Here is a 23,773-nt window from a genome sequence, read left to right on the forward strand (position 1 = left end):
TTGAAGAGGATTATCTGGATGAAGTATTTTGGATGGTGAGTGGGTCCCGCGTCGTGAATGCTATCTTACCTGTGTAAGCATATAGTCGATAGTTAGTCTCAATGATAATGAAACCTTGTTGGTCTGGGGCTCCTGGTGGTGCACCAGTGCTCTGGTCCACAGTAGCCCCACCGCCCACATTCCCGCCCACTAGGGCATTCGAAGACGACTTCATGCTTGACGCAAGAAGAGGTGGGACGGACGAGGTCAGAGTGGTAGCGAGTCGCGTTGGGTGAAAGCGTTTCGATTTGGCCTAGAAGTGGTTATACGCATCAATCTGTGCAATCAAAATGAAGTCTGAGGCGTGAACCTTCCGTTGGTACACGAGACCGTAATCCCGGAAATCTTCAAGCATGACCTGCTGGGTTTCCGTCAACAGTTCGGTAGAGTAATCCTATTGATATACTCAGTGTTGTGAATCAAACGCCTGCTGAGAAAACCGACTTGGCCAAGTTCCATGGTCGAGAGCATGAAGAGAAAGCTGAGCACTTCAACGATGTCCATGCCGCGAACCTTTGCTCATGGCTAAAGATTAGTATCATAAACCCGACAAAAAGGCACGTCTACCTCCGACATTTGTAACGACTGTGACAATAGATCCCAAAGCTGCTCATGAGGAGGCTGTAGGAGGAATTGGAAGCCGCGGGACGTAATACTCATATGCGGTGAACCTGGGGAACTAGTATCATAAGGAATCAGAGACTCGTATTGGGGTTCACGAGGAGGCTCACATGGCAGCCATGAGGCCACCTTTCCTAAGCAGATACAGAACACCTTCCGAAGGTCGTGGCCCCCCTTCCGCTCCAGATGACACCATAAAATGCAATATTGCCTAGTGATGAAAATTTTCGGATTGCTGCGCACGGAGCGGAAGATATAGCACTACCTCCCACTTTTGTGATGCGTGCTTATCGAGGAACTCGATCGAGACGGGCTGCTTTCTCCCGTCGCCACCTCGTTCCCTAATAGATCCGTCACTCTTCTCGGAGGGAGTCCCAAAAGAGTTATGTTGGCCTCTGGTGAGGCGTTATAAGTGATAAGCGCAGGGCACGGGTCAAAAGCACTCACCCACCCCGAATAGCAACTCGTAGACCCTCGCGGAAAATTGGATTTAGCGAAATACTTGCATTTGTCTCAGGCACAACGTATAAGGCTTTGAGAGAGGAGATAGAATGCTCCCAGTGTCTGGTGCATGACAGGTATTAAGGGTCACAACAAATTGTTCATCACAAACTTGGCGGCAGACTAGGGACTTGCATTTTAGCTGCATTCGTTCCCTTAACCCAAGCATCCAGACTCTGTGGCTGCAAGCCTCCATCGAGCCAGAGCAATGATAGCAAAATGTGCCTTTCCAAAGGGGCCAGAAGTCTGGCTAATAGTTGGTGCACTACCACAATCAGAACAGCGGCAAAACTTGCCTAAAGACGGAAAGGCATGCCGAAGGGCGCGCGTACAGCCTCACAAGAGTGTTCTGTGACTGGGCTCTCAGGAACGGAAGAAGGGCATGCTCGTGAGTTGGTGAAACCATTCCCTAAGGTCAATGTGGCGGTGCGGTGCGATGTAATTTATCCAGTATCGTATTCGATTGAGCCTTGTTCTTGACTACATAATCCCTTGTTCGATCTGATGTCGACGCTATCTATCCATCAGGCTGCGTCTCAGAGTACGTGACCTTCAATAGCAACACGGGGGCTGGCCTGACTTGGGATGACATGTTCGCTCGTCGCGCTGACGTACGCCACCTATGGTGCCCGCTCACTTGCTATAATCCCGCTGAAAAATGGAAATAACGCTGGTGTACAGACCAGACGTCACTGGTTCGATCGCTTTTAATTGCCGCGCCGACGCTCTTGAACGCGAAGGATGCCGTGAGTTCGTTATCCACTTTTTGAAAGACAAATCGTGGCTGTATAACGCCCAAAATTCACACTTGCACACCAACGTAATCCCGTCGAATAGGATGGACGAACGCCTCTGCATTGTGTTGCTGCTAGTGGTTCCCTTGAAGTGGCTAGATACTTGATAGATCAGAAGGCCGATGTCAACGCACGCGATTCTATGGGATGGACACCCCTCATAATTTCAGGTACGCTTCATTTCCCCCCTATGGTACCAGCCAGCTAACAAGCACCGGCTCAGTGAGTGCAGGACACGAGCCAATAGTCATTGAACTCGTCGCAGCTGGTGCCGACGTGAAAGCCGCAAACGACAACAATATCACTCCCCTGTAAGCATCAACTACCCCTCTCCATCGATTTAACTAACCTTAGCCTTACGCCTCGAGGCACTATGCAGCTTCCAAGGGGCGGGTTGAGGTAAAATGGTCTGGCACATCTGGTAGTCGTTAATTTGATCTACGCACTTGTCCAGATCGGGAAGCTCCTTATTGAGCGAGGAGCGGATGTGCGTTCCCCAATTTCGACTTGTGCTTGAGACACAATATGTAGACTGAACTTTTTAATGTTTGCAGATTAACGCGCGAGACAAGGCGAATCAGCTCCCACTGTACGTCCCACCCCCATCCTATGTTCCCTCCGTCCTTGAGTGCATGCGGCTCTGAACGCCAGAGACCAAATCCTTCCCATTCGCGATGATCGAATCGGACCGCTCAGTTCGGCAACTAATTCATTGATCCTGTAGGCACCGGGCGGCGACTACAAATTCATCGTCTTTCATTAATCTCCTCCTTCATCCTCCTGAGGAACTCAAGCTTCCGAAGACAAGACTGAATACTGCAGATCGAGTTGGTGCGTAACAATCGTCATACTCCAATGCACACAGATCCTTTTCACGCAAGACTCTGGTTCTCCGATTCAGGAAACACGCCGCTACATCTTGCGATGGAATCAGGGCACGGGGAGGCCGCAGCGTTGCTAATTGAAGCTGGGGCAGATAGAACAAAAGTAAGAGTCTTCATTCTAACTACTGGTTAAGCCTTACCTCTTCTTCCCCCCAAGACAAACCAAGATGAGCAAGAGCCGGAACAGATGGAGGGTGTAGGCGGCATCGGGCAGAAGAGGGTTCGGGACTATGTCATCCGACGTTGCGGGCCTCGGTAACCCAAGTCCTTCTGTGAGCTGTTTGTCGCGGTTTCCGATATTGAGGAGATTCTGTCTTCCGTCTTCGTGATTAGACCAACAGGAATCACGATTCATGTAATTAATCGCACCTCGCGCTGTTAATTCACTTTGTAGGCCTGCCGGCTGACCCTTAATTCGTGCCCCGGCGCCCAGTGTCCCAGCGGCTAGCAACAGGTCTTAGGTGGAATGTGCCCAACAATATGACATCGGTTTACTCGATTGTCACGTTGTCACACGGATCTTGCGTCTGGTTGACCTATTATGTAGTACACGGAACAATATTCCATGCAGTGTTACTGATTGTCTAATCCGGATCGCATTTCACCCCAAAGATCGCCCGCATTTAGCGGACCGGGGAAATACACCTATTCAATGAGGTGTTTGCTGTGTGCGATGCCATCAGACTTGGTCCTCTTGTTGCCGGGGTCTTCCCATGCTTGAGGTCCGCCCACACAGATACAACGGTGTCCCCCCTTTCCGTGTCCCCTGAATTATCGTTTCACGGTCGACTCCCTTGACGCTTGCTGGTCCGAGTTCTCACTATGACACAACGGACAACAGACAACGCTCTTGTCTACAAGTCTCCCCACGCCGACGTTAATGTTCCTGAGCACAATGTGTACACTCACATTCTTCCTTCTCCCACTCATGCGCCGCACCCGAATCGTATGTTCACTCGTAAGATGGCTCTGCAGGCTGAGGACCAGATTGCCCTCGTCGACGCACTCACAGGGGAGAGATACACGAGGGCTCAGCTGCGACGGCGCACAGAAGCGCTATCAACTAGCCTTAGGGAAATGGGATTAAAGAAAGGTTCATCTGTAATGATAATTAGTCCCAATTCGATCGAGTACCCGGTCGTCACTTTGGCGTCGGTACGTTTGATCGATCCTTCCCTCTATTTATACGAGTCTCATTATTCACACACCGTGCTTGTTTTAATGCTATGACTGTAGCTCGCTGCTGGTCTTGTCCCCAGCTTTGTCAATCCAGCATACACACCATCCGAGATCCTCCACCAGTTCAACGACTCTTCCGCCTCTCTAGTTTTTGTACACTCCGAATCCCTCACTGTCCTCCTCTCTGCCCTTCCAACCAACTTTCCTGTCTCTGAACGCGTCATCGTGATGCAGCATAGGAACCGGATCCCAGGGTCCATACTTGCCCAAGTCCCTCCATTGATTTTCATAGATGATCTCATCTACCAAGGGGATCGGAAAAAAACTGGGGTGGAAAACTTCGACGGAGAACTGGCGAAGAAAACCACTGCATTCCTGTATTATTCATCCGGTACCACAGGCAAATCCAAGGGCGTCGAGCTGACCCACCACAACATGTCGACGGCAATCAGTATTTGCAGCATCAATTGGGGAGCTGTAAGACCACTGACGTGAGCTTATTTCCAAATGACATTTTATGCGTTCTTCTGAGGATGACACCTCTAGAGACGTGATGTTAGCCGTCATTCCGTGGTACCATATCACTGGTTCCCTTGTTACCTTTCTGTATTCTATTCACATGGGTGTAAAAATAATCGTCCTACCTCGATTCACACCCTCCACTTTCCTTGGAGCTATCCAAAGACACCGTGTCATTGTCATGGTGGTTGCGCCGCCGCTTCTGCTTTTTTTCAAGAATAGCAAGCTGGTAGAGGACTATGACATAAGTAGTATCAGAGACATTTTAACCGGCAGCGCTCCGGCAAGTAAGGAGTTGATTGAAGGAACCACAAATAGACTTCGTGGCAGGGGGGCGAGGGACGGTGGGTGGCCTTGGTTATTTCCCGTGATTTGTCCCCACATTGATTCTTCATGACATGATGCATTGCAGCCGCCATATCTCAAGCGTACGGCCTCACAGAGACTACGGCTGGGACACACATTCTTCCACGCGCCTTTTCTCTCAGCAAGGTCCATACCGTCGGTCGTTTACAGCCTAACCTACAAGCTCGTCTCGTGGACGACAATGAAGTTGATGTTAGCCCGGGGGAGCGCGGCGAACTGTGGATCCGCGGGCCCCTCCTGATGAAGTCCTATCTGAGGAACGAGGCCGCTACCCGTGACACCATTACACCCGATGGATGGCTTAAGACAGGAGACATCGCCATTGTAGATTCGGAAGGATTCTTTAGCATCGTGGATCGGAAGAAGGAGCTAATCAAGTACAAGGGATTCCAAGTCCCCCAGCGGAGCTGGAGGCGTTGTTGCTGAAACATGACATGTTGGAGGACGCAGGCGTCGTCGGAACTTGGGACGAGGTGGGACAGACTGAGCTCCCTACGTGAGTTCCTCACAGAAACAAGAGGCTCCCCCCACATGTTGTGTTTGGTCCTGATGATTGCGCCTGAAACTTTTTCTAGTGCCTACGTGGTACCGCGCAACAAAAGCATCCTCACTGCTTCTCAATCGTCCCAAGCCAAATTTGCATTCGAGATTCAGGAATGGGTCAAGTCTCAAGTCGCCCATTACAAACAACTTCGCGGGGGTGTAATCCTGGTAACTGAAATCCCAAAGTCGGCTGCCGGAAAGATTCTGCGCCGGAATCTGCGCGAGCTTGCTGCGAAGCTTCCTCGCGCACCAATCAAGCTCTAGCCTCACGCTGGCAATTGTTCGCCGTCACAGCCTGTATTCCCAGTACTACTAATGTCTATCCTTTCCTTCCGCTTATCAATAAACATGCTTTCAGTTCCTTGAATATTCTCAGTCCGCAGATAGATCTTGCATAGCCCACGTTCAGCAGAGGATATAACATTGGGATCACCCTGCAACTACAACCCTTATCCGTTCACGAAACGAGACTGATTTCTGGTGGCTGGAACGAGAACACATTAATGGCTTCTCAGCGGACGAGGGGACACCACGTACAGGTCCACGAGTCTCAAATGCGAGCCAGTCGCCTGTTCCGGTTGGGAGGAGACCCATTGACCGACACTTCCAAATGCCCAGCGCTAAAGTGAGGATGTTACAGAGTATGTAAACGATTTTCGGAAGAATAAGGGAATCGGAAGATTTGAGAGACGGGGCGTAGGGAACAAACGCTGTTAGGTGGCGCGAGAGTTGGTGTTAACATGGCGGTAGCGAGGATTAGAGGCGGATCGAATCCGTGGACAAAAGATCAGCGGCAATGGAACAAGTGACCAGTAGAGTCAGGGAGGGCGACTCACAGGTGTTCATTGAGGATACAGCTTTGATGGGGTTGAGAAGCAACATGGCCAGTATACCAATACTGAATATCTGCACGCCTCCGCCCGACATGTACAGCATGAATGCGTTCATTGGCAGTGACTTTGCTGGGGAGATTGCGAGATCCCATGCGCGTTGCTGCTTGAGCTTCGCATATGACGCTGCGGCCGCGGAGTGCGACGCTGAAGCTGATTTCTGGATTCGAGCGAGTCAAAATACGAGATTGACGTGAGAAACCAGATGGAAGGCTAACTTGGAGGGACCCTTCGCTGAATCCTGGGGGTGAAGGTAGACTCTTCACTCTACCCACAGCACATCAGTGAGACGCCATAATCGCACGCAATTCCAGAACGTTACAAAGTGTTATTGTCATTGTCTGCGTAGTTCAGGGAGGCGGGCATACTAGCAGTACTGAAGCTGGATAAACGTTGGCGGCTGTGTTCCTTTCACACACATTCAAACAATGCTCCGAGTCTGGTGTTTAGACGGATTTTCCACATGACCCAATCCCTCGTCTGTGTTGTTATGAATAGCCCCAATAGACCTAGCGTTCGGTAGCTACACTCGCGTAGTAATGGTGAGATTAAAGCTAATGTGGTGGTCTGTACGGTACTTATCGACATTGAGTGGATCATCGAACGTCAAACAGGAAGCGACTGAAAAGGATAATGTGGCGAACGGGAGGTGGCATGAAGCGATGATGATGTCTTGACATGTCAGACGGTAGGCAGGACTCCAGCCTCTATATTATATGTCAGACGGCCGGGCGGGCATGGGGCTCCGTCATGACTTGTTCGTCCAACACTCTGGCTAGCTGGTGGACGACCCGAAGAACCTTCAACCCTCCCAACTGGCCAACAATTAGACCTGCTTCGTTGTCCGAAAAACCCTCGCGGCCGGGCCACCGCTGGGAGACTTGCTACGGAGTTTGGTAGTCCATTCAGCCCTCACTGGTCAGCGGCAATGTCGCTATACGATGGTGGCATAGACGCTGTTCTTGCCAATAGGCTCGTTGGCCAGGGCTCCGCGTTGTGCTTGTTACTCTTCTAGCTTGGGGGTCTTGTCGCATAAAATCAACGTCTTGAGTGGATATGCAGCTGAGTTTCTTGAGTGGCTCGTCAGACATCAAGATGCTCGCGATGGCCCCCGTACGCATAATGGTAATAAAGATATTATTTGTTTTATTTGACTCACCGAAAATACTCCGTGGTTTTTGTTGTGAGACAGCAATGCACGCAAACGAATATACCGTGTTTGTGTGAGTCGGTGGGGCGGCCGACAATTTACGTTCCTCTCTCATTTCCTTATGAGATTGTGTATACACAACCTTTTTCTTTTCGTTTCCATTACCCTCAGTCCTCATTTGCACTGAGCGAAAGACTAAGATTGTGTGCATTCACTATCAGCCTTCCATGGCTGAAGCCTGCGCCAGAACGAGGCTGAACAAGGGTTCACCCTCTGATTCAGTCAACTATAGAAACTTGCGGTTACATAACTATGCAAATTTACTGGAGAGATCTGTTCCCGACATATGGGTCATGTCAGGTCGTAAAGCCTAGTCGTTGGGAACGAATGGATCCACATGCACGCTTCAATTGACTACTATTTTCGAAGAGCTTACATACCTTCGGTACAAACAAAAAGCATTTTCTGTTGCAATTTTTGTGCACAATGGGCAAAAGCAGCAAGGCGACGAAAAGAAATGTAAGTTTTTGCTGAAGGCTGGAGGATGGCATACGGATTGAGCCTCGATGTAGTTCGCAAAACCTAAAGTGAGGCCAGAAGGGCAGCAGGCTCCGTCCAATGCTCCGCCGAAGAAAACCGTGGCTGAGCGTCATGAAGCTGCAAAGGCGTCTACGAGTCACCAGAAACAGCGTCTGCGAGGGAAGGCAAAGGGGAACAAGGATGGCCCAGGCTTGGGGGAGATTGACTATGTAGACGTGCTACTGGGAAGTCGAACGAAGGCAAAGTTTGCCATGTCCGGTGGACGTGCTCAATAACCTGCAATATTTTTCGATTGTTGTACATAGCTGCAATTGGAATCCGTCAAGCTAGGTCCCTCATCACCCAACGTGGAGGTTTATAGCTTTCGTCTCCTTGTCGTATTTTATTATATACTTTACCTTGCTTTCGAATTCGTGGCCGCTATCTTCCTCTTACCACCGAACAGTCATTACGGGACTCTGGGAATATAACCAGCTTAGCATTATTGAGGTTCTGGGATAGGTTCCATGCCACCTTCCAACCATTCTCGAGATGAAGATCGTCCCAGTCCTACCAGAAACTTTGGTGGGTTTGTTATTGACAAGATTCGGCGCTTGACCGTTACCCGAGCGCCGTCAACGGCCCAGCTATCGACCGCGTCTGCCTCAAGGCCCCGACCTGGAACTCCCTCCTCTCCGTCATTGGCCCCTACTACCTCCGTCGCCAACGCTCCAGGTGTGCTGGTTCAACCATCTCAGGAAGCCTTTCATCCTGTCGACTCGCCCCTGACTGTCGAATCCATCATTTCTAAACTTACTCCTCCCACTGCTCCACAACTCAGCCTTCACACCCTTGAGTCACATATCACGACATTAACGCGTCTTCTCCCTACAGTAATCCCATTTCCCTTATCTTTTAACGCTATATTCTCTGTCTTATCTTACGTATGCTCGTCACATTCCTTGACATCTGTGCGCCATCTTGGCTTTGGTCTTATGGCAACCTATCTGGAATGTCAAACAGAACCACTCTCCGAATATGAGCGTGCGCGTTTGTGGACTGTCATTCGTTCCAAGCCGACTGTAGAACGGAATGATCCCGAGACATCCGCTGATGACTGGGATGCTCGTCTCATCGCATTATCTGTCCTCACAAAGAAGGGCAAAGATATTGAGGGTCTTGTTGGTCTTGTAGATACCCTTGTTCTATGGGATGATGATCTTTCCCATTCATACTTCCCCTTATTGCGCAATTCCCATTCCCTTGATCTTGCTAGTCAACGATTCGATATTGAGAGGCGACTTGCAAAGAATTTTGGCATCATCGCTGATGTGCTCAAATACAATATGGCAACTCTGTCAGAAAGGGATGAAGATGCTCTCATTGGCGCACTGCAGACCAGTCTTGATACTGTGTTGGAGCACATATTCGACTTTAGCACTTCTGTGACTGAAAGATCCGGACTGTCGCCTGAGGTTACTCGTAAGTTCGATTCGTTATTTTGGGCTTGCTTGTTGCTTAGATGTTCTTCTGGCAAAACCAAAAGCAACTCCGCCTCCAACCCAACTCCCTCCGGCGTCACGAAGCCCATCACGCGCACCTTCCATGAGACATAGGCGACACCCGTCATCGCAGTCTTCCCGTGTTCTCTCTTTGCGACCGTCATTATCGTCGGCTGGCGCCATATTTGTCTCATCTCCGAGTGAAGATACATTTGTGCCACCACCCCCGTCTTTCCTTCTTCATGCATCCGCCTACCTTGATTTCCTTACATCTCTGTCCCAACATGCCCCTCTGCCGTCACGACACATTCGTCCCATCATCCGGACTCTCCTTGTTTTGCTTGCAGAACTCGCTTCGGATCTCCCAAAGGTCACCGACCTCGGGAGGAAGTCAAAAGGTCGTCCATCTGGCGACACATTTGATGGAGAGACCACCCTGGAGTCACCCTCGTCACTCGAAGACAAGTCATGGCTGCTGATATCGTCCTTACTTTCAGGCAGCTTTACGTCAACAACAGCGTCCGAAATCAAGAGGCTCTTGCTTCACCCAGATCTTGTTCCATCTCCTCAAACACTGCGTACTTACTCGTCTCACCTCTCTGTAAACTATGCTTACGGTGCTGCGCGCGTCATGCGACTCGCTTTACGTAAAGCCGCTACTCATCGGATTGCTGTCTCTCGGCTTGAGGATCTCGAGGAAACCTATTCACCCACTGGTATCCCTGTCTTCTCGCAGGATACGGAAGAGATTATGCAGGCATTATATGGCGTAGGTGCTGGAGAGGGCTCATTCTGGGATGCAACTCGTGTCCGAGGGATGGTTGGCCCTGTGGTAAGGTTGTGGAAGGATGCCAGTGGTGCGGAACCTATTGTAGCAGAGTTTTTGGGAGTCGTGCGAGATGTGTTAGATGAGGTGCAAGCCACTTCGCGGCCGTTCACAGAGGACGAGGAACACGTTGTAGGAGAAATTCTGTCAGAAGCCGCGCCGTGTTTCAGGTATGTCAGGACTTCGAAAGTTTGCGGTATTTAATGCAACATTTTCCTAGGGAGTCTACAGACCAGTCGTTATCGCCAGCTCGTCTCAAGCTGATCAGGACTCTATCTGAAGTTCTGTATCAAATTCCGTTGGAGATGTCTCTCACGCCCTCACCTGCTGAGATTCTTCTCTCAGTGGCCGACTCTATCGCTGACGAGAAAGGCGCTTCTGTCGTCAATTACGTGTTTCAGACGCTACCATATCCCTCGGCGAACATGTGGCTCCCTTCGATTAAAGAGTTGTTTGAGAAGCTCAACCGGTCTGATATGCCGCTTTGCCGCCGTGCGCTTGCCAAGAACGTGCGTAAAGCGTACGATGAAGTACGGGAGCTGGAAGAGTACCGAGACCCACTCGTGCGAATATCTGTGGCTTCTTGGGAGAGGACGCTACTCCTTGAGACTGACTTTGGCGTGGTCGAAGATGCCATGGCTGTACTCGAAGATGGTATTGTTGCCGGTGCTGCTGACCCGCCGAACAATGTGTTGTTCCGTGCCCCACAATCAGTTAGCTCGAACGGTTTAGATCAGCGGATACAGTCGCTCTTAGTTTCTGTTGCGAGTAATTGCGAGTGCCCCGAGGACGCACAAGTTGATGGTGATCAATTGACCAACAATCTTACACTAACAGATCAGGACTCTGACAAGGCAACGATCACTCCAAAGGATTCGCCTTTCAACTCTTCTCTTCCCCAGTCTTCGAGTCCTAGTATCGCGATGACACTGAAAAATGCGTTATCGTCAGCGCCGACTTCCCCGCACGCTGTGCCCCATGGTGGTACTTCGTCCAGTGAAAATCAGAGCGGGAGTTCCTCGGAACCCATGCCCAGGCGTCGTGTTCGTTGCACCGACACTGCGTCCCATCGAGATGCCAAGTGCAAATCCATGGCCGCATCTCTCACGCTGATTCGTACCTTCATGCGCTTAGCATTTTCCCCTCCCCATTCCTTAGACTCTGATTCCCCTTTCAAAACGGCACGCGCACCTGCGTCATCAAAATGTATCACTGTATTTGAAAACATGCTTTCCCTTCTTGGACCGTCACTTGCCACAACGATCTTACCCGAAGGTGAAGAACGCATGCCTGGACACCGCCAGGCTTGCTGTAGGCGGGCGAGATTATCTATCCTTCAATGGATGGTCCGGCTGAGGGCCGATCGGGACCATCGATTGTATGTCGTTGGTAACCTTGACGCAGGAGTCGCACCATTTGCTGCCCTGATTAGGCGCAGCACTGTGAATGAGTGCGAGGCACCCGAACCCAATTCCTCTCCGAGCGTTGAGGTGGAGCGTGAGGCTCGATTATCTCGCAGTGCTACCCAACGAGGTCGGAGGGACCGGGGTCCCCATGATTCTTCTCGTACCCCAAGTCAGAGCAGGAGCAAATCGCGGTTACCTGTCTCGCCGAAAGATAACCATAGTTCCGATGATTTGGTAGCACTCGAACAAATATGGCGGCTCCCAGATGCTCTACCGTTTGATATTCTGCCCGACAGTCTGCGGCCTAGCGAAGGGATGACCACATACTCTGCTGATGTTCTCGAACATGATGGGATCACGAAGAGTCTTTGGCTCACCGTATCGTTATACGTATGTGCTCTCACGGATATTCTCCATGACGATCCAGATTGGGAGATTCTATCCTACACACTGTGCTACTTGCCCCTTCAACTTTCGAACAAGCATCTATTCTGTGGGCCGAGAACGCGAAAAACGATTGGAAATATGTTGTCTATTCTCTGCAACCTCATATTAACGGAGCGTGTCGGTTCGAGGACGGTGTTACCTGCTGACCTCAAGGTTCCCGATGTCTATGGCCTAGCATACCAAACCCTGACAATACTCATCGGCTATCGAGATGCTTTCGAATCGCATGATCGTGGAATTTCTGAACAAATCGTGCAAGCGTTCACCCTTGGCTTGAACAAACATCATACTCTGGCTAAACCATGTCTACAAGCGCTCTCTATTTGCGCTTATGAGTTGCAAAATTCCACTGCAAAATTTCTTCCGCAGATTTTGGAAAAGCTTGTGCAGATCATGTCGCAACCGGCCATCTCCCGTCATATCCTCGAGCTCTTAGCGATTTTGGGAACCATACCCGAGATTTTTTCCAATCTCCGCGAAATACACTTCACCCTCATTTTTACGGCTGCGGGTCGGTACATTCAACGTCACAGCCGTCCTGTGCAAGTCAGCATGTCTTCGACTGGTGTGGCTCACGTAGGAGGCGAGTCTTTTGCGCTCTCCCAGCATATCAACATTCTTGCATTCTACGTAATCTATTTGTGGTTCCTTGGCATTAAGCTTCCGGAACGCGAGCGATACATCAGTTCCATATCTAAACACCTGAACATGGTGAACGAAGGAGGAAATGAAGGAATGATGGAGATGGTAGAAATTTGTTTTGACTGGCTCACGAGGTACACGTACAGTAATACTACACCCAAGCCACCACACACCATCCAGCTTGGTCAAGCAAAGCCTGGATCGAAATCCTGGCTTGTAGGTAATTCGATTTTGACTATTCAGAATCTTCCAAAACCTGGATGGGTTGCGGTCACGTCCAGAAGGCCTTCAGGTATCCTTCACCTCACCACCAGAATCGACAATATCACATCAGAGAAACTGGAGGATGTCGATCCTAAATCCTTGTTGCTGACAATAGGGACCAAAAATGAAGTCGTGGTGCCTGGGACTTCAGAGGTGATTATAGGCACGGGAACACCTGCTATCTTTGGCTTACGTTGACGCCTTCCTATGAATAGGCCGTCAATTATCTTACAAAGTCCGAAAATCTTGCCACAGATCCCTCTTTTCTTCCTCTGCAGCTCTCCCAATTCCCACACAGTGGCGCCGGTCCTCATGTCCTACCACACTTTATTTCTCACGACGAGTCCTTCGTGCGGACCCTCCGAGTACTGGACTACACTCCTGTAGTGGATCTTCATAAGATTGGCGTCATGTATGCTGCGCCGGGCCAGACCACCGAAGAAGAGATCCTTTCAAATGAACATGGCTCTCCCGCGTACACCCGCTTCCTGCACGGACTCGGTCGTCTCATTGAGCTGAAGGGCCAGAAAGATTTGTATCCAGGTGGCCTCGACACCTCTGAAACCTTGCTGGATGGCCCATACGCTTATGCCTGGTGGGATGATATTACGCAGATCATTTTCCACGCGGCAACGATGATGCCCAACATGGAGCATGACCCCAAGCGAATAATGAAGAAAAGCCACATTGGCAATGATTGGGTACGCATCATATGGAATGATTCGGGGATTCCATACCGGTTCGACATGCTTTCCACTGCATTCCAACTCGTGAATATCATTATCGAGCCTCACAGTGCTGGCACGGTTGCCGCGTTCTCAAACTCATCTCATGAGAATGAGTTCTTCAAACTCACACTTCAGCGAGCACCTGGAATGCCCGAGTTCGGACCTGTGGGCGAGTTCAAGCTTCTGAGTGCGAAGAATTTAGCAAGTTATGTGAGACAGGTGAGCTTGCTTGCTAGCCTGTTTGCGCAAGTCTATGATTGGACGAAAAGGGACACAGTGCAAGATGAGTACGTGACCAACTGGAGGAAACGGTTGCAATTGATAAAGAAACTGAGGCCATCGGCTCTCCATCCGACTGCTGACATACAGGATCGAAAGCAGAATGGAGAGGCAATGACATTTGGAGATTTCACACCGTATTATTCTCGTATCGAGTGAATCAAATGCCAGATGATGATCTCACAACGTGTGCAGCACTGGTGCATCACTTCTAGGAATGTATTCTGAATTATGGTTGTTTGTCTACTTTGGAAACTGCATATGTTGACAATTTTCAAAAATGTGTACCATTACCGATCTTGCATGGTGTGCTGAGTTTGTGCTGCTTGAATCCAGGGCCCTGTTTAGTATGAAGAAACAGGTTTCTTTTCCCTGTTTCTGTCAGTGTCTGACCCTTGTCCAGAGGCAATTCAGCAAGGAGGCTTCTTGGTGACTGTTAGATGTATATCTGATTGGAGAGGGAGACTCAACGCAGAGGGCAGTGGCCTAAGTGACTCAGTGTGGAGTTGTAAGGCCTGAAGAGGCCGCGCACGCTTTCTCCCTTGACTCAAGTTTATTATATTTTTATCTTGAGATCACATGTGAAAGCGTGCTGGTTTACTCTTTACCAAGTGTGTTAGAACGGGGCGAGAGCAGATGATTCTGGAGTGGAACCAGAGACTTAGCAAGGAGGGAAGCCATGCAGCAGCCTCAGTGCAGTGTCGGCTATGTGGGCCATATGACTTGTCTGCCATGGCAAGGCCATCTTTCCTTTTCAATATCAGTGTATGATAATTGATGTCATTTTCATCCATGGCCTCTGTCTTCACCATCAGGTATTTGTCCAGGCTATCATGGAAATGGACACTTTGCCTGGCAGTTGCTACAACAGACTTCATCAGGCCTGATGTGCTGTCAGGGCACACCCACCCAACCCACCTCCACCCGGGCCCACCTGGGTCCACCTCACCCAGCACCTCCTCTTCTCACATCCCATGCCCTCCTTTCCTGTTTGTCCTCCTTTCTACCTCCCTTCTACTTCTGTTTCTATTTCTATTTCTATCTCTATTTCTATCTTACATGGACAACCTTTCTTTACATCTATGTATTATTGACCCACCTGCAACATGCACATGACATGCCCGGCCCCAGATGCCCTGGATGGCTCTAGGGTAGAACCTAGTACGTGTGCATGCAGCATACGCCCTCGGGATCCCCCACAGGGACACCTGGGTGACTGCAGCTGTATGTGGGGTGACATGGCAGACCTCATGTGACTCAGACCGCATGTATATAAACACTCCTGGGGTGGGAACTGAAGAAGTAACCTTCTTCTCAACATTCCCACTTCAGTCTAAGTGGCCAGGGACCATCGTCCCACGTCCAGCCTGTCAGTATGCGCGCCTGTGTCATATCCATCCATGGCCATCGACTTCCACCACTTCCGATCCCTCCTGACTACCTCTGCTCCTTCTCCACTAACCTTGGAGCTCCCATATTCCGCAATCACCTCAGTATCCCTCAATGGTCACCACCCCCTCCTTTCAATTTATTACCTATGCCTCCCTAAGTACGGAGCCCCGAAGGCTTCCGGACAGCTCTGACGTCCGCTAGCGCACTCCCACCTCCACTGGGCAATACACTCACTTGCCCTGCAAGCCCACCTTCGGGCCTATCCCTCCTTTCTGTTTCTGGGTTATTGCCTACCATTCCGTTAACCCCATAACCTGACTTGTTGGTAATATTCAATTGGCTAATGTTTAACTCTGTTAGCTCCGCTCCACTTGGCCCCACCATTTACAGGCCCGCCCTCATTGTAACTATATATACTCAACTTGTACATAGGTTACACCTCAGTAATAAAATCGACTAGAGTTTACCCCCTTCAGTTCTGGTTGCCAGTTAGTAAGTTAGGGCACGGATGTGTTACTTGGCACAGCACTCCTGGCATAAGTCACTGAGGCCTCAGCCCTCCACCATGGAGACATTCCTTCATCTTGACCTGGTCTCTGACAGCCTGCTCTACAGCCTGCAAGGGCCTCAGTCCTGGGTGCTACATCCAGGCCCCCCTCAACCCCAGACGTGTCCCTCATTGTTGGACTTTTCTGGGTTTGTGAAGGCACGAAGATGGCAAAGGAAGCTTCTGCAGTAATTTCAGCTGATGGGGACCATGAGGATGAGGTGCTCATACCTCTGTTTGCTGATATCGGGTTGGTATGGGCTAAAAGAATTACAAGTAAGCTATCTGCACTCTCCTGTGCTTGCACTGCATGCCTGAAAGCCTTTATGCCATCATACAGATTCCTTATGGCAAGGGCTGCATCCTTGGTGAGTGGCAGACCCATAGCCTTCACCATTTCTGCCATAATCGGTGAGCTGGTGAAAGCTACCATGGACTGTTCTGGGGGGACAGTCTCATCCACTACAAATCCCACTACAGCGACACCAATGGGATGGGTGGAACTAAGTGCACAGACCTATCATGACAACATGTAGTTAGATTGATTTCTATAACTGCTCCACTCAATCTACTTGACATGTGCTGCATATTTTCCTGTCATTTTCTGAAGCAGGTGGAGACTTTCATTAGGTTGGGTGTCAGGGCACACCCACCTGACCCGGCTCCACCTGGCCCAACCTGACCCGATACCCCACTGTCCACCCCTCCACCCCTCCACCCCTCCTCACCCCTTTTCCCTCCTCTCCTCATCCATGCTTCCTCACCTTTCCCCTATCTTACTTCTTCTTTATTTTCTCTTTATTCTACATGGACGACCTTCTTTGTATCAATGTACCATTGACCCATCTGCAGCGTGCCCACCATACACCCAACCTGGGCACCTTGGGCAACTTCCCACTGTGCCCAGTACATGCACCTACACCAGATGCCCTTGGGATCTCCCACGGAGACACCCAGGTGGTTATGGCTGTGTGCAAGGGTGATGTGGCACCTGTCATGTGATCTAAGCTGCATGTATATAAATGAACCTGAAGTGGGAACCGAAGGAGTAGCCTTCTTCTCAAACTTTCCACTTCAGGTAAGTAGTACAGTATCCCTCCTTTAATGACAATACAAACTTTCCACTTCAGTCTAAGTGGCCAGGGACCGCTGTCCCACATCAGGCCTGTCAGTACGCATGCCTGATCCGCCCCCTGCCAGGCTCTCAGCCCCAGACACTACCCCTGGGCTCCCTCGACCCTGGATGAGTCCCTGACATTGGGTCTCTCTTTTGTCCTAGACAAAATAATGTCTCTGTAATGCACAAGAACTTTGTCATAAAAGGCTTTTGCTTTGTCTGCCCTGTGTGGATACTTCTCCTCGATTTCCAGATGCTCTGACTTGCAGAGGCTTGCTGCATCTTGGCTATCAAGTCCTGCTGAGAAATGATTAGTCTTTAAGATGAGCTGTGAGCATATTGTTAACCTATGGTGAAGCTTAAGCCATGTCTGCCAAGCGGTTTGGCCTGTATCAGTTGTGTTATGTGAGCGGAACTTCTTCATTACTTCTTGGGGGGACTTCCCCCTTTTTCTGGGCATATGTGGCCATACATGTCTCCATGAAAACTGCACAGTGTTGAGAGCTTCTAAACAGTTTGAGCAGTGAGGAAAATAATGCACCTTCAAAGCTGAGGTCGTCTATCATGGATGCTTTGTCAAGTATATTCCCAATACCTCTGACTGCCTTGATGGAGGTGTGCCCCCATAGCTCTTGCACAATGTTCTTTACAATGTCCTCAAGGGGGGCAAGGGGTTGGAACTGTTGGAATATGGGATGGAGTAACCTGTTATAGAAACGGATCTAGAATCTTATGGTCCGTGACTATAGGTAAGCAGACTTTGGGATTCCATCACCTTATTTCGCTGTCAAACCCCATGCCAAGCTTTCCCACTGGGTTTTGGTGCTGGCTGGGGGATTTGTTGAGTTTCAAGGGATTTCCCTTGACCATTGTAATATTTATATTAGATAGTTATGAGTCATATGACATGTAAGGCAGTTGCCGGAATTGTTCCATCCTTATCTAATACATAACCCACAAAACCTTGTACCGTGATTGTAACTGCCACACCATTGTGCCACCACTGTAAGCCTTCTCTGTAACATCTGAATTGGTCCATATCGATGTCTACATCGATATTCTTACAATCTGTGAGAAAACCTCATCGGCCCGGTGAGTGCTCAGACACCGGACCTCACTCTTCCTGCTCCCACCCCCCACTGGGTGGTTGAGCTCCTATTCCTATCCTTCCTGTAGTACCCTAGTGGGTCCTACAACCCTTCCTCCCTTCTTGGGAGGGAGAAGTGACCCAGGCAGCCCCAGGATGCCTGGCCATGTACCCGTGGGCCCAAATTCCCACGGTCACTCACTACCGTGCACTGGTCAACCAACCTGTCTGTCCCAACAAATCCCGCTACCGGTACGCTCCCTTGAGCACCAAGTAACCGATAGACAACCACTGGGCTACTCCCTCAAGGAGTGCCAACCACCCACGCTACCGGTATGCTCACATGAGCGCCAAGTCACTGCTAGCCAACTGTTAGATGGCTCCCTCAAGGAGTCCCCATTATACCCGCTGCCGGTACGCTCCTTGGAGCGCCAAGTTGCCGCTAGCCAACTGTTAGGTGGCTCCCTCAAGGAGCCCCCATTATACCCGCTGCCGGTACACTCCTCAGAGCGCCAAGTTACCGTTAGTACACCCGGTCTCAAATCTCCTGCTCTCCCTTCAACGGCTATGCAGCCACCTCTGTCTGTGAGCAGAACGGCTCAGGTTGGGTTCCCCGGAACCCATTCCCGTAACATTGGTGCCCCAACCCTGGTCACACCATCATCAAACGCTATTGTGTGACCTCAAGCTCACACACAGGAGGAATACCCATCTAACCTCGGCATCGTCAGCTCAGACTATCAACACTCTACCATTCAACTTAAGCATGCACTGGATGAGTTTTCGTCACCACGGAGATTCTATTATGAGCGCATGCCTATGGACATGCTACAAGAGTGGCAACAGCTGGGCCCAGACGACATGGAGGTTCAGTCATTCCGCAAACTGGCTACAGACTCCTCAACCTCTTACCGTATCATGGACGAGCGCGGTCAACAGCTGATACTGATCCTTCAAGCGATGAACCGCATCGTGGGGTTGCAGCCTGGGTATCGAGTGCAGTCCACATCCCTGGCTCAATGCATTGTGTGCTCAAATCGACGCTTAAGCGCCCAACTGCCCAGTTGCGCCCAGTTACACCCTTGTGGCATCCATGCAGGTTGACACGTTCGAATAAGCTATCCAGCTCACCTTCCACAACTGTGACACACGCTGCCAGGTTGATGTGTCATGTGGACCATGCAGCCAAGTCGTTGTTCAGGTCCCCGGCTGCTCAGTCAATTCAACTGGCTGTTTCTTGGCCGCACTCACTTGAGCCAGCATGTCTTTCTGAGCAACTTTGTTCGGCTACTGGTTGTCTATCCATTGCAACACACTCCCTCAGTGCTACATGTCGCAGGGTCGAATCCCCAGCCTTACCATGTCAATCGGGTTACATAGCTGCCCCTTCGCGGAGCTCATGGGACCCAGCGCGCCTGTCTGAACAATCTCATTCAAGTGTGACTTGTCTGTCAAGTACAACAAACTCCATCGGTTTGACAAGTTGTAAGGCTGAACCGGCACCTTTGCCCGTTCATTCGGATAGTGTAGCTGTTTGCTCATGTCACCTGGGATCGAACAAACCAGGCAGACCAGTCTCCACCAGTTTGTCACTGGCTACAATGTGCACCATCAGGTCGATGTGCTACCCAGCCAACCAGACGTTGCCACCTGCCCAAACGAAATCTCTGATTGTATCTCTACATCATCCTCACAACTCAGAGCGCTTGCCTGCGCTACATCAGTCAGAGGTGGTCTGTCCGTCGAGCACCACACTCGCGATTAGCACAAAGAGCCGCATATGCAATCCCATACTCCTGAATGGCCAGTCGGTTCCCTGGGTTGCTAATTTGCGCCATACTCCTGAGTCGCCAGAATCCTCGGTTGATGGCCCATCCAGTGCGAGGCACCTTATTAGCTTGACACTCATGTCTGTTGTTCTATTGGTTTTCCCGGCAGTTTATCCATGTCGTCCTCACAAGCTGGGGCACTGGTATGATCGGTACAACCCTGCTAGCGCTAGATTGCCATCTGTGATGAACCCTATTGTTATGACGTGGCAAGTGACCGCATGTTCAGTCGGCATTGGTGTTCAGGCTCATGACAAAGCTCTCAACTGCGAAGTCAGAGTGTCCAACCCCTGGCCGGAAGGAACTCAGATCCCGGCACAAATGCGGCCAGACTACCTAACCAATGCCAAGGACAGCCATTTCCCAATTACCTTGTCCTTTGACGGATGGGGCCCTGAATTGCTGTCTTTGCCTGCCCAGTTGGGTCTCCTGGCAAATCCTTCGCATCGCCCATGTGAGCTAGAACGCTCCTGTGAACTGTGCTGCTCAGTTGCGGCTGGTCTGTCGATTACAACGGTTTCCAATGGTTTGGTGGGAAAAGCGATTGAGCCGGTGTCATCGCCTGGTCAGTCGGCCATCCTTTCACGTTCCACGTTCGAGTCAGCAGGCTTGCATGTGTCATACCGCCTGGTGGCTGCATACACACCAATCAAGATGTGCTTTACCGATTCGACGCACTGTGCAGTCGAACTGGTAATATTGCATGACCAGTCGGATTCTCCAGCTGAACCTGCGTGTCGATTTCCCAAGCTGGCGCGCTCAAACGGACCAAATCGTTTGACCACAACTCATTTGCTGGTCCCGATACACTTCCGTGGCTCCACATGTCAATCCTTTCAGGTTGAAGAGCAACCCATCATCCTCACAGGTACTCAGGCTCTCAACATAGCCTTTGAATGCGACATCTACCTGTCTAGCCTTCAGCTGGGGAGGACTCAGATTTTGCACAGGAATGGGGTTTCTCATTTGGCCGCATTGAGTGATCTCGAAAGGACAACACTGATGTGGTTAAGCTACGATCCTGGTATCAGGAGCGACCGACTCCCAATTACCTCACTCATCAACAGTTGGATTGCATGCTGGCACATGCCACATCGCTCAGCAGCAGCACACTCACCGATCGTAATGCGTTCCATCAGTTCAATGTGTCAAAAGATCATACCACCCATCAGAATGGGTGCACATCGCGTCCATCTCGATCACCAATCCATCCAGGTTAAAGGGCAGCATATCGTCCTCACATTTATTCCGGTTCTCAATGGGGATCTCAGCTGCGGAATCCGTGCAGTTGATCCCCAGCTGGGTGGAACTCAGCTTACGACATCAATGTGGTTAGGCTGCGTCCCTGATGTCAAGGGCAGCCGTCTCCCAACCACCTCGCCCATCAATGGCTGGATAACTTCACTTGCCCAGCCAAGTTACTTGACGGTTACCGTGTGCTGTCCCATCGAGATGATGTGCTCGTTTGAGTCATACAGCTCATCGGTGGTCCATTTGTCAACCATAGCGTCTCTCCAGTTGGATCCTCCGACTGACCCTTTGTGTAATCCTATCACGCTGGCATGCTCATGTGTGCCAGGTCATTCAGGGCCGGAGTGCTCGTGCCATCTGTGTCACTCCGTCGCAGCTGGTTGGCCGATTGTGACGAATCTCATCCGCTTGCCCTGCCAAGCGGTTGAGCTGACCTCTTCATCTACTAGCTCAGGATCTCCGACTGTATCCATGCACTCCTTTCTCAAGTCAGCACACCTGCAGTCAGCACACCACTTGGTAGCGGCGCATGCACTAATCGTGACTTGCTCCACCAATTCAATGCGCCATACAATCAAGTCAATATCCTCACACGACTGGTGGGATCCTCCAGCCGTGCCTGCATGTCAACTTCTTGAGCTAGTACGCTTGCATGGGCCATGTTGTTCAGCGGTAGCCTATCCGTCAATCACGACACACTCTGCCAGGACGATGTGCCATGCGACTGGGCAAGTGTCCTTGCCTGATCAGCCATATTCTTCAGCTGGTCACCCACCAGAGACAGCAGGTGTATCGGCTTGCCACGTATCGGGATCGTCACCCTTGCTTGTTTTGTTGGACATTTTGGCAGTTTATTCACAATGCCCTTACGAGCTGGGGCACTCACTGGACCTGCACTGTTCAGCCAGCGGCGGTTCTTCGATTGTGATTAAATCTACTGGTTCGATGCGTCGAGTTATCATACGTTCTGCCCTCATGGTTGCTCAGGCCCTCAACCAAGTTCTCGGATGTGACATCTACACGCCTAACCCCTTTCTGGGCGGAATTCAGATTACGACACCGATGTGGCTAGGCTACGTTCCTGGTGTCAAGGATGGCCATCTCTCAACTACCCCGCCCATCAACGACTGGGACCGTAAGCTGGGGCCTTTGCCTGCCCGGCCAATTCCTTCGACTGTCCCTTTGCGCTCCCCATTCGTGTTAGCGTGCTCTCTTATGCAGAAGAGGCCGGAGCTTGAGATGACACATAAAGAGCTACTCCTGATGCAACTGCCTGGGTCGTGTCTTGGACCTCCCAATTGGAGGCACACCTTGCCAGGTCTATCATTGCGCTTGGAAATGTCAAGCGCAACGCATGCGCCGCAGCACCACCCACGCGAAATGTTGTACCCACCGGCCACCGCACATCTCGCCTCCAAGTTATCGCGACAGCCGTCCAACGTGGCACATCTGCCTGCCGCTCTGCCAACCACAATGGTCTGGGAACGCTTGTGTGCAAAGGAGAGAACCCCGCATCCTCGAACTGAAGCCAAACCTGCATGGAACGAGTTTTCCAATGGGTTGTGTCGTTCCATTCACATCCTTGCTGAACCGTTGCATGAAGAGAGGCGGAAAAGCCTAGAAAACATAGAAAGGGAACTGTCAGGCGAGCGGAGTCCAGGCTGGCCTATCAAGCCTTGTCTCACAAAGAGATGCTGTGCCCAACTGAAGGCGACCATCATAGCAGATCAGGTTTACACTCAGACTGCCAGTGCGATCGGTTGCACTTCACGTCAAGCCAATGGCGTTACGGGAAAGGACCGCTATGCCTCATGGGCTGTCCCAGATTATTCCAAGTTAGACAACTTACGCACGGCATGGAGTTGTTCAGGCCCAAGACCTGTGTCATCGGAGGGGCATTACAGATACAAAAACGATGACATTAAAATCCTAGGTATCTCCCTATCTGCTGGTAGACTAAACGCTACTTTGGGCAACCGAACGAGTCTGAGTATCAGCAAGGGAATCGTTGTCTTGACTCAGCCCGAAGACTCGCAGTGGTATCTCTTTCAGGCCGAATGCCTATTAACCTCAGCGCCCTCGGCTACCTCTGTACCCATGGCTGCATTGTCAGAGCAGTCAAGTCCCACTGTCCTATTACGCCCCTTTAGATGGTTTTGTCATCTGATCAAGCAGGAGAATCCGCTTCCCAGACCAGCCCATTCTGCCTTCCCAATATCATACTGTGTGGTTGGTCTATCTTGACTGACTCCAGAACCCGCGCAATCCTTCTGTGTCCTTGCACACTCACCCTCCATCCAGTCACGTCGGCCCAGTGGGGGTGGAGAGAAGTTGAACTCTCGAGGTTCAATAACCGGGCTCCCAGAAAGCCAGATCCTCCACCAGAGGACCGCCCCAAAGGAGACTGGCATTAGACAAGCCTTCAGCGACGTCCTATCATTGCACTTGTTA

General features: G+C 50.7%; 8 protein-coding genes across 8 annotated transcripts; 6 read left to right on the forward strand and 2 right to left on the reverse strand.

Moving 5' to 3' along the window:
- Window positions 1-10: 10 nt before the first annotated feature.
- On the reverse strand, window positions 11-1,567 carry EI90DRAFT_2917272 (transcription factor TFIIH subunit p52/Tfb2; the record flags this gene model as incomplete). Its single annotated transcript, XM_039054609.1, has 10 exons — window positions 11-149; window positions 210-292; window positions 350-433; window positions 484-552; window positions 607-718; window positions 771-871; window positions 926-1,055; window positions 1,108-1,214; window positions 1,293-1,407; window positions 1,443-1,567. 10 exons carry the CDS (start codon window positions 1,565-1,567, stop codon window positions 11-13), a joined length of 1,065 nt encoding a protein of 354 aa, XP_038917164.1.
- On the forward strand, window positions 1,425-2,796 carry EI90DRAFT_615716 (ankyrin repeat-containing domain protein). Its single transcript, XM_039067857.1, has 9 exons — window positions 1,425-1,549; window positions 1,613-1,702; window positions 1,843-1,907; window positions 2,071-2,125; window positions 2,188-2,266; window positions 2,324-2,354; window positions 2,410-2,442; window positions 2,510-2,544; window positions 2,652-2,796. Exons 2-9 carry the CDS (start codon window positions 1,666-1,668, stop codon window positions 2,677-2,679), a joined length of 363 nt encoding a protein of 120 aa, XP_038917165.1. The 5' UTR covers window positions 1,425-1,549; window positions 1,613-1,665; the 3' UTR covers window positions 2,680-2,796.
- An 82-nt stretch (window positions 2,797-2,878) lies between these two features.
- On the forward strand, window positions 2,879-3,099 carry EI90DRAFT_3052690 (uncharacterized protein; the record flags this gene model as incomplete). Its single annotated transcript, XM_039059969.1, has 2 exons — window positions 2,879-2,942; window positions 2,997-3,099. Coding segments are annotated over 2 exons (166 nt in total), but the record flags the coding sequence as incomplete, so codon positions are not given.
- A 562-nt stretch (window positions 3,100-3,661) lies between these two features.
- EI90DRAFT_3145249 (uncharacterized protein) lies at window positions 3,662-5,710 on the forward strand (the record flags this gene model as incomplete). The annotated part of the gene is made up of 6 exons (XM_039065250.1): window positions 3,662-3,994; window positions 4,076-4,495; window positions 4,551-4,881; window positions 4,950-5,296; window positions 5,317-5,399; window positions 5,479-5,710. The coding sequence occupies 6 exons, from the start codon at window positions 3,662-3,664 to the stop codon at window positions 5,708-5,710; spliced, it is 1,746 nt and encodes a 581-aa protein (XP_038917167.1).
- Window positions 5,711-5,713: 3 nt separating this feature from the next.
- On the reverse strand, window positions 5,714-6,702 carry EI90DRAFT_3280452 (endoplasmic reticulum protein; the record flags this gene model as incomplete). The annotated part of the gene is made up of 5 exons (XM_039066762.1): window positions 5,714-5,930; window positions 5,984-6,156; window positions 6,283-6,496; window positions 6,555-6,603; window positions 6,659-6,702. The coding sequence occupies 5 exons, from the start codon at window positions 6,700-6,702 to the stop codon at window positions 5,904-5,906; spliced, it is 507 nt and encodes a 168-aa protein (XP_038917168.1). The 3' UTR covers window positions 5,714-5,903.
- Window positions 6,703-7,972: 1,270 nt separating this feature from the next.
- Window positions 7,973-8,301, forward strand: EI90DRAFT_3122014 (uncharacterized protein; the record flags this gene model as incomplete). The annotated part of the gene is made up of 2 exons (XM_039063458.1): window positions 7,973-8,005; window positions 8,059-8,301. The coding sequence occupies 2 exons, from the start codon at window positions 7,973-7,975 to the stop codon at window positions 8,299-8,301; spliced, it is 276 nt and encodes a 91-aa protein (XP_038917169.1).
- A 3,693-nt stretch (window positions 8,302-11,994) lies between these two features.
- Window positions 11,995-14,360, forward strand: EI90DRAFT_3052699 (uncharacterized protein). Its single transcript, XM_039059970.1, has 2 exons — window positions 11,995-13,245; window positions 13,308-14,360. Exons 1-2 carry the CDS (start codon window positions 12,055-12,057, stop codon window positions 14,256-14,258), a joined length of 2,142 nt encoding a protein of 713 aa, XP_038917170.1. The 5' UTR covers window positions 11,995-12,054; the 3' UTR covers window positions 14,259-14,360.
- A 5,789-nt stretch (window positions 14,361-20,149) lies between these two features.
- On the forward strand, window positions 20,150-23,566 carry EI90DRAFT_3015489 (uncharacterized protein; the record flags this gene model as incomplete). The annotated part of the gene is made up of 1 exon (XM_039056901.1): window positions 20,150-23,566. One exon carries the CDS (start codon window positions 20,150-20,152, stop codon window positions 23,564-23,566), a length of 3,417 nt encoding a protein of 1,138 aa, XP_038917171.1.
- Between the last annotated feature and the right edge of the window lie 207 nt (window positions 23,567-23,773).

Source organism: Cantharellus anzutake, assembly GCF_015039405.1.
Source record: "Cantharellus anzutake strain C23 chromosome Unknown EI90scaffold_18, whole genome shotgun sequence".
Classification (NCBI taxonomy): domain Eukaryota; kingdom Fungi; phylum Basidiomycota; class Agaricomycetes; order Cantharellales; family Hydnaceae; genus Cantharellus; species Cantharellus anzutake.

Excerpts from the sequence above, each read along its gene's own strand:
- EI90DRAFT_615716 (XM_039067857.1), top strand. The coding sequence starts at position 1,666 with ATGTCGACGCTATCTATCCATCAGGCTGCGTCTCAGA. Across the intron at positions 2,126-2,187 it reads GACACCCCTCATAATTTCAG|GACACGAGCCAATAGTCATT; the intron begins GTACGCTTCATT and ends CAGTGAGTGCAG. Across the intron at positions 2,443-2,509 it reads TTATTGAGCGAGGAGCGGAT|ATTAACGCGCGAGACAAGGC; the intron begins GTGCGTTCCCCA and ends TAATGTTTGCAG.
- EI90DRAFT_3052699 (XM_039059970.1), top strand. The coding sequence starts at position 12,055 with ATGACCACATACTCTGCTGATGTTCTCGAACATGATGGGATCACGAAG. Across the intron at positions 13,246-13,307 it reads TGGTGCCTGGGACTTCAGAG|GCCGTCAATTATCTTACAAA; the intron begins GTGATTATAGGC and ends TCCTATGAATAG.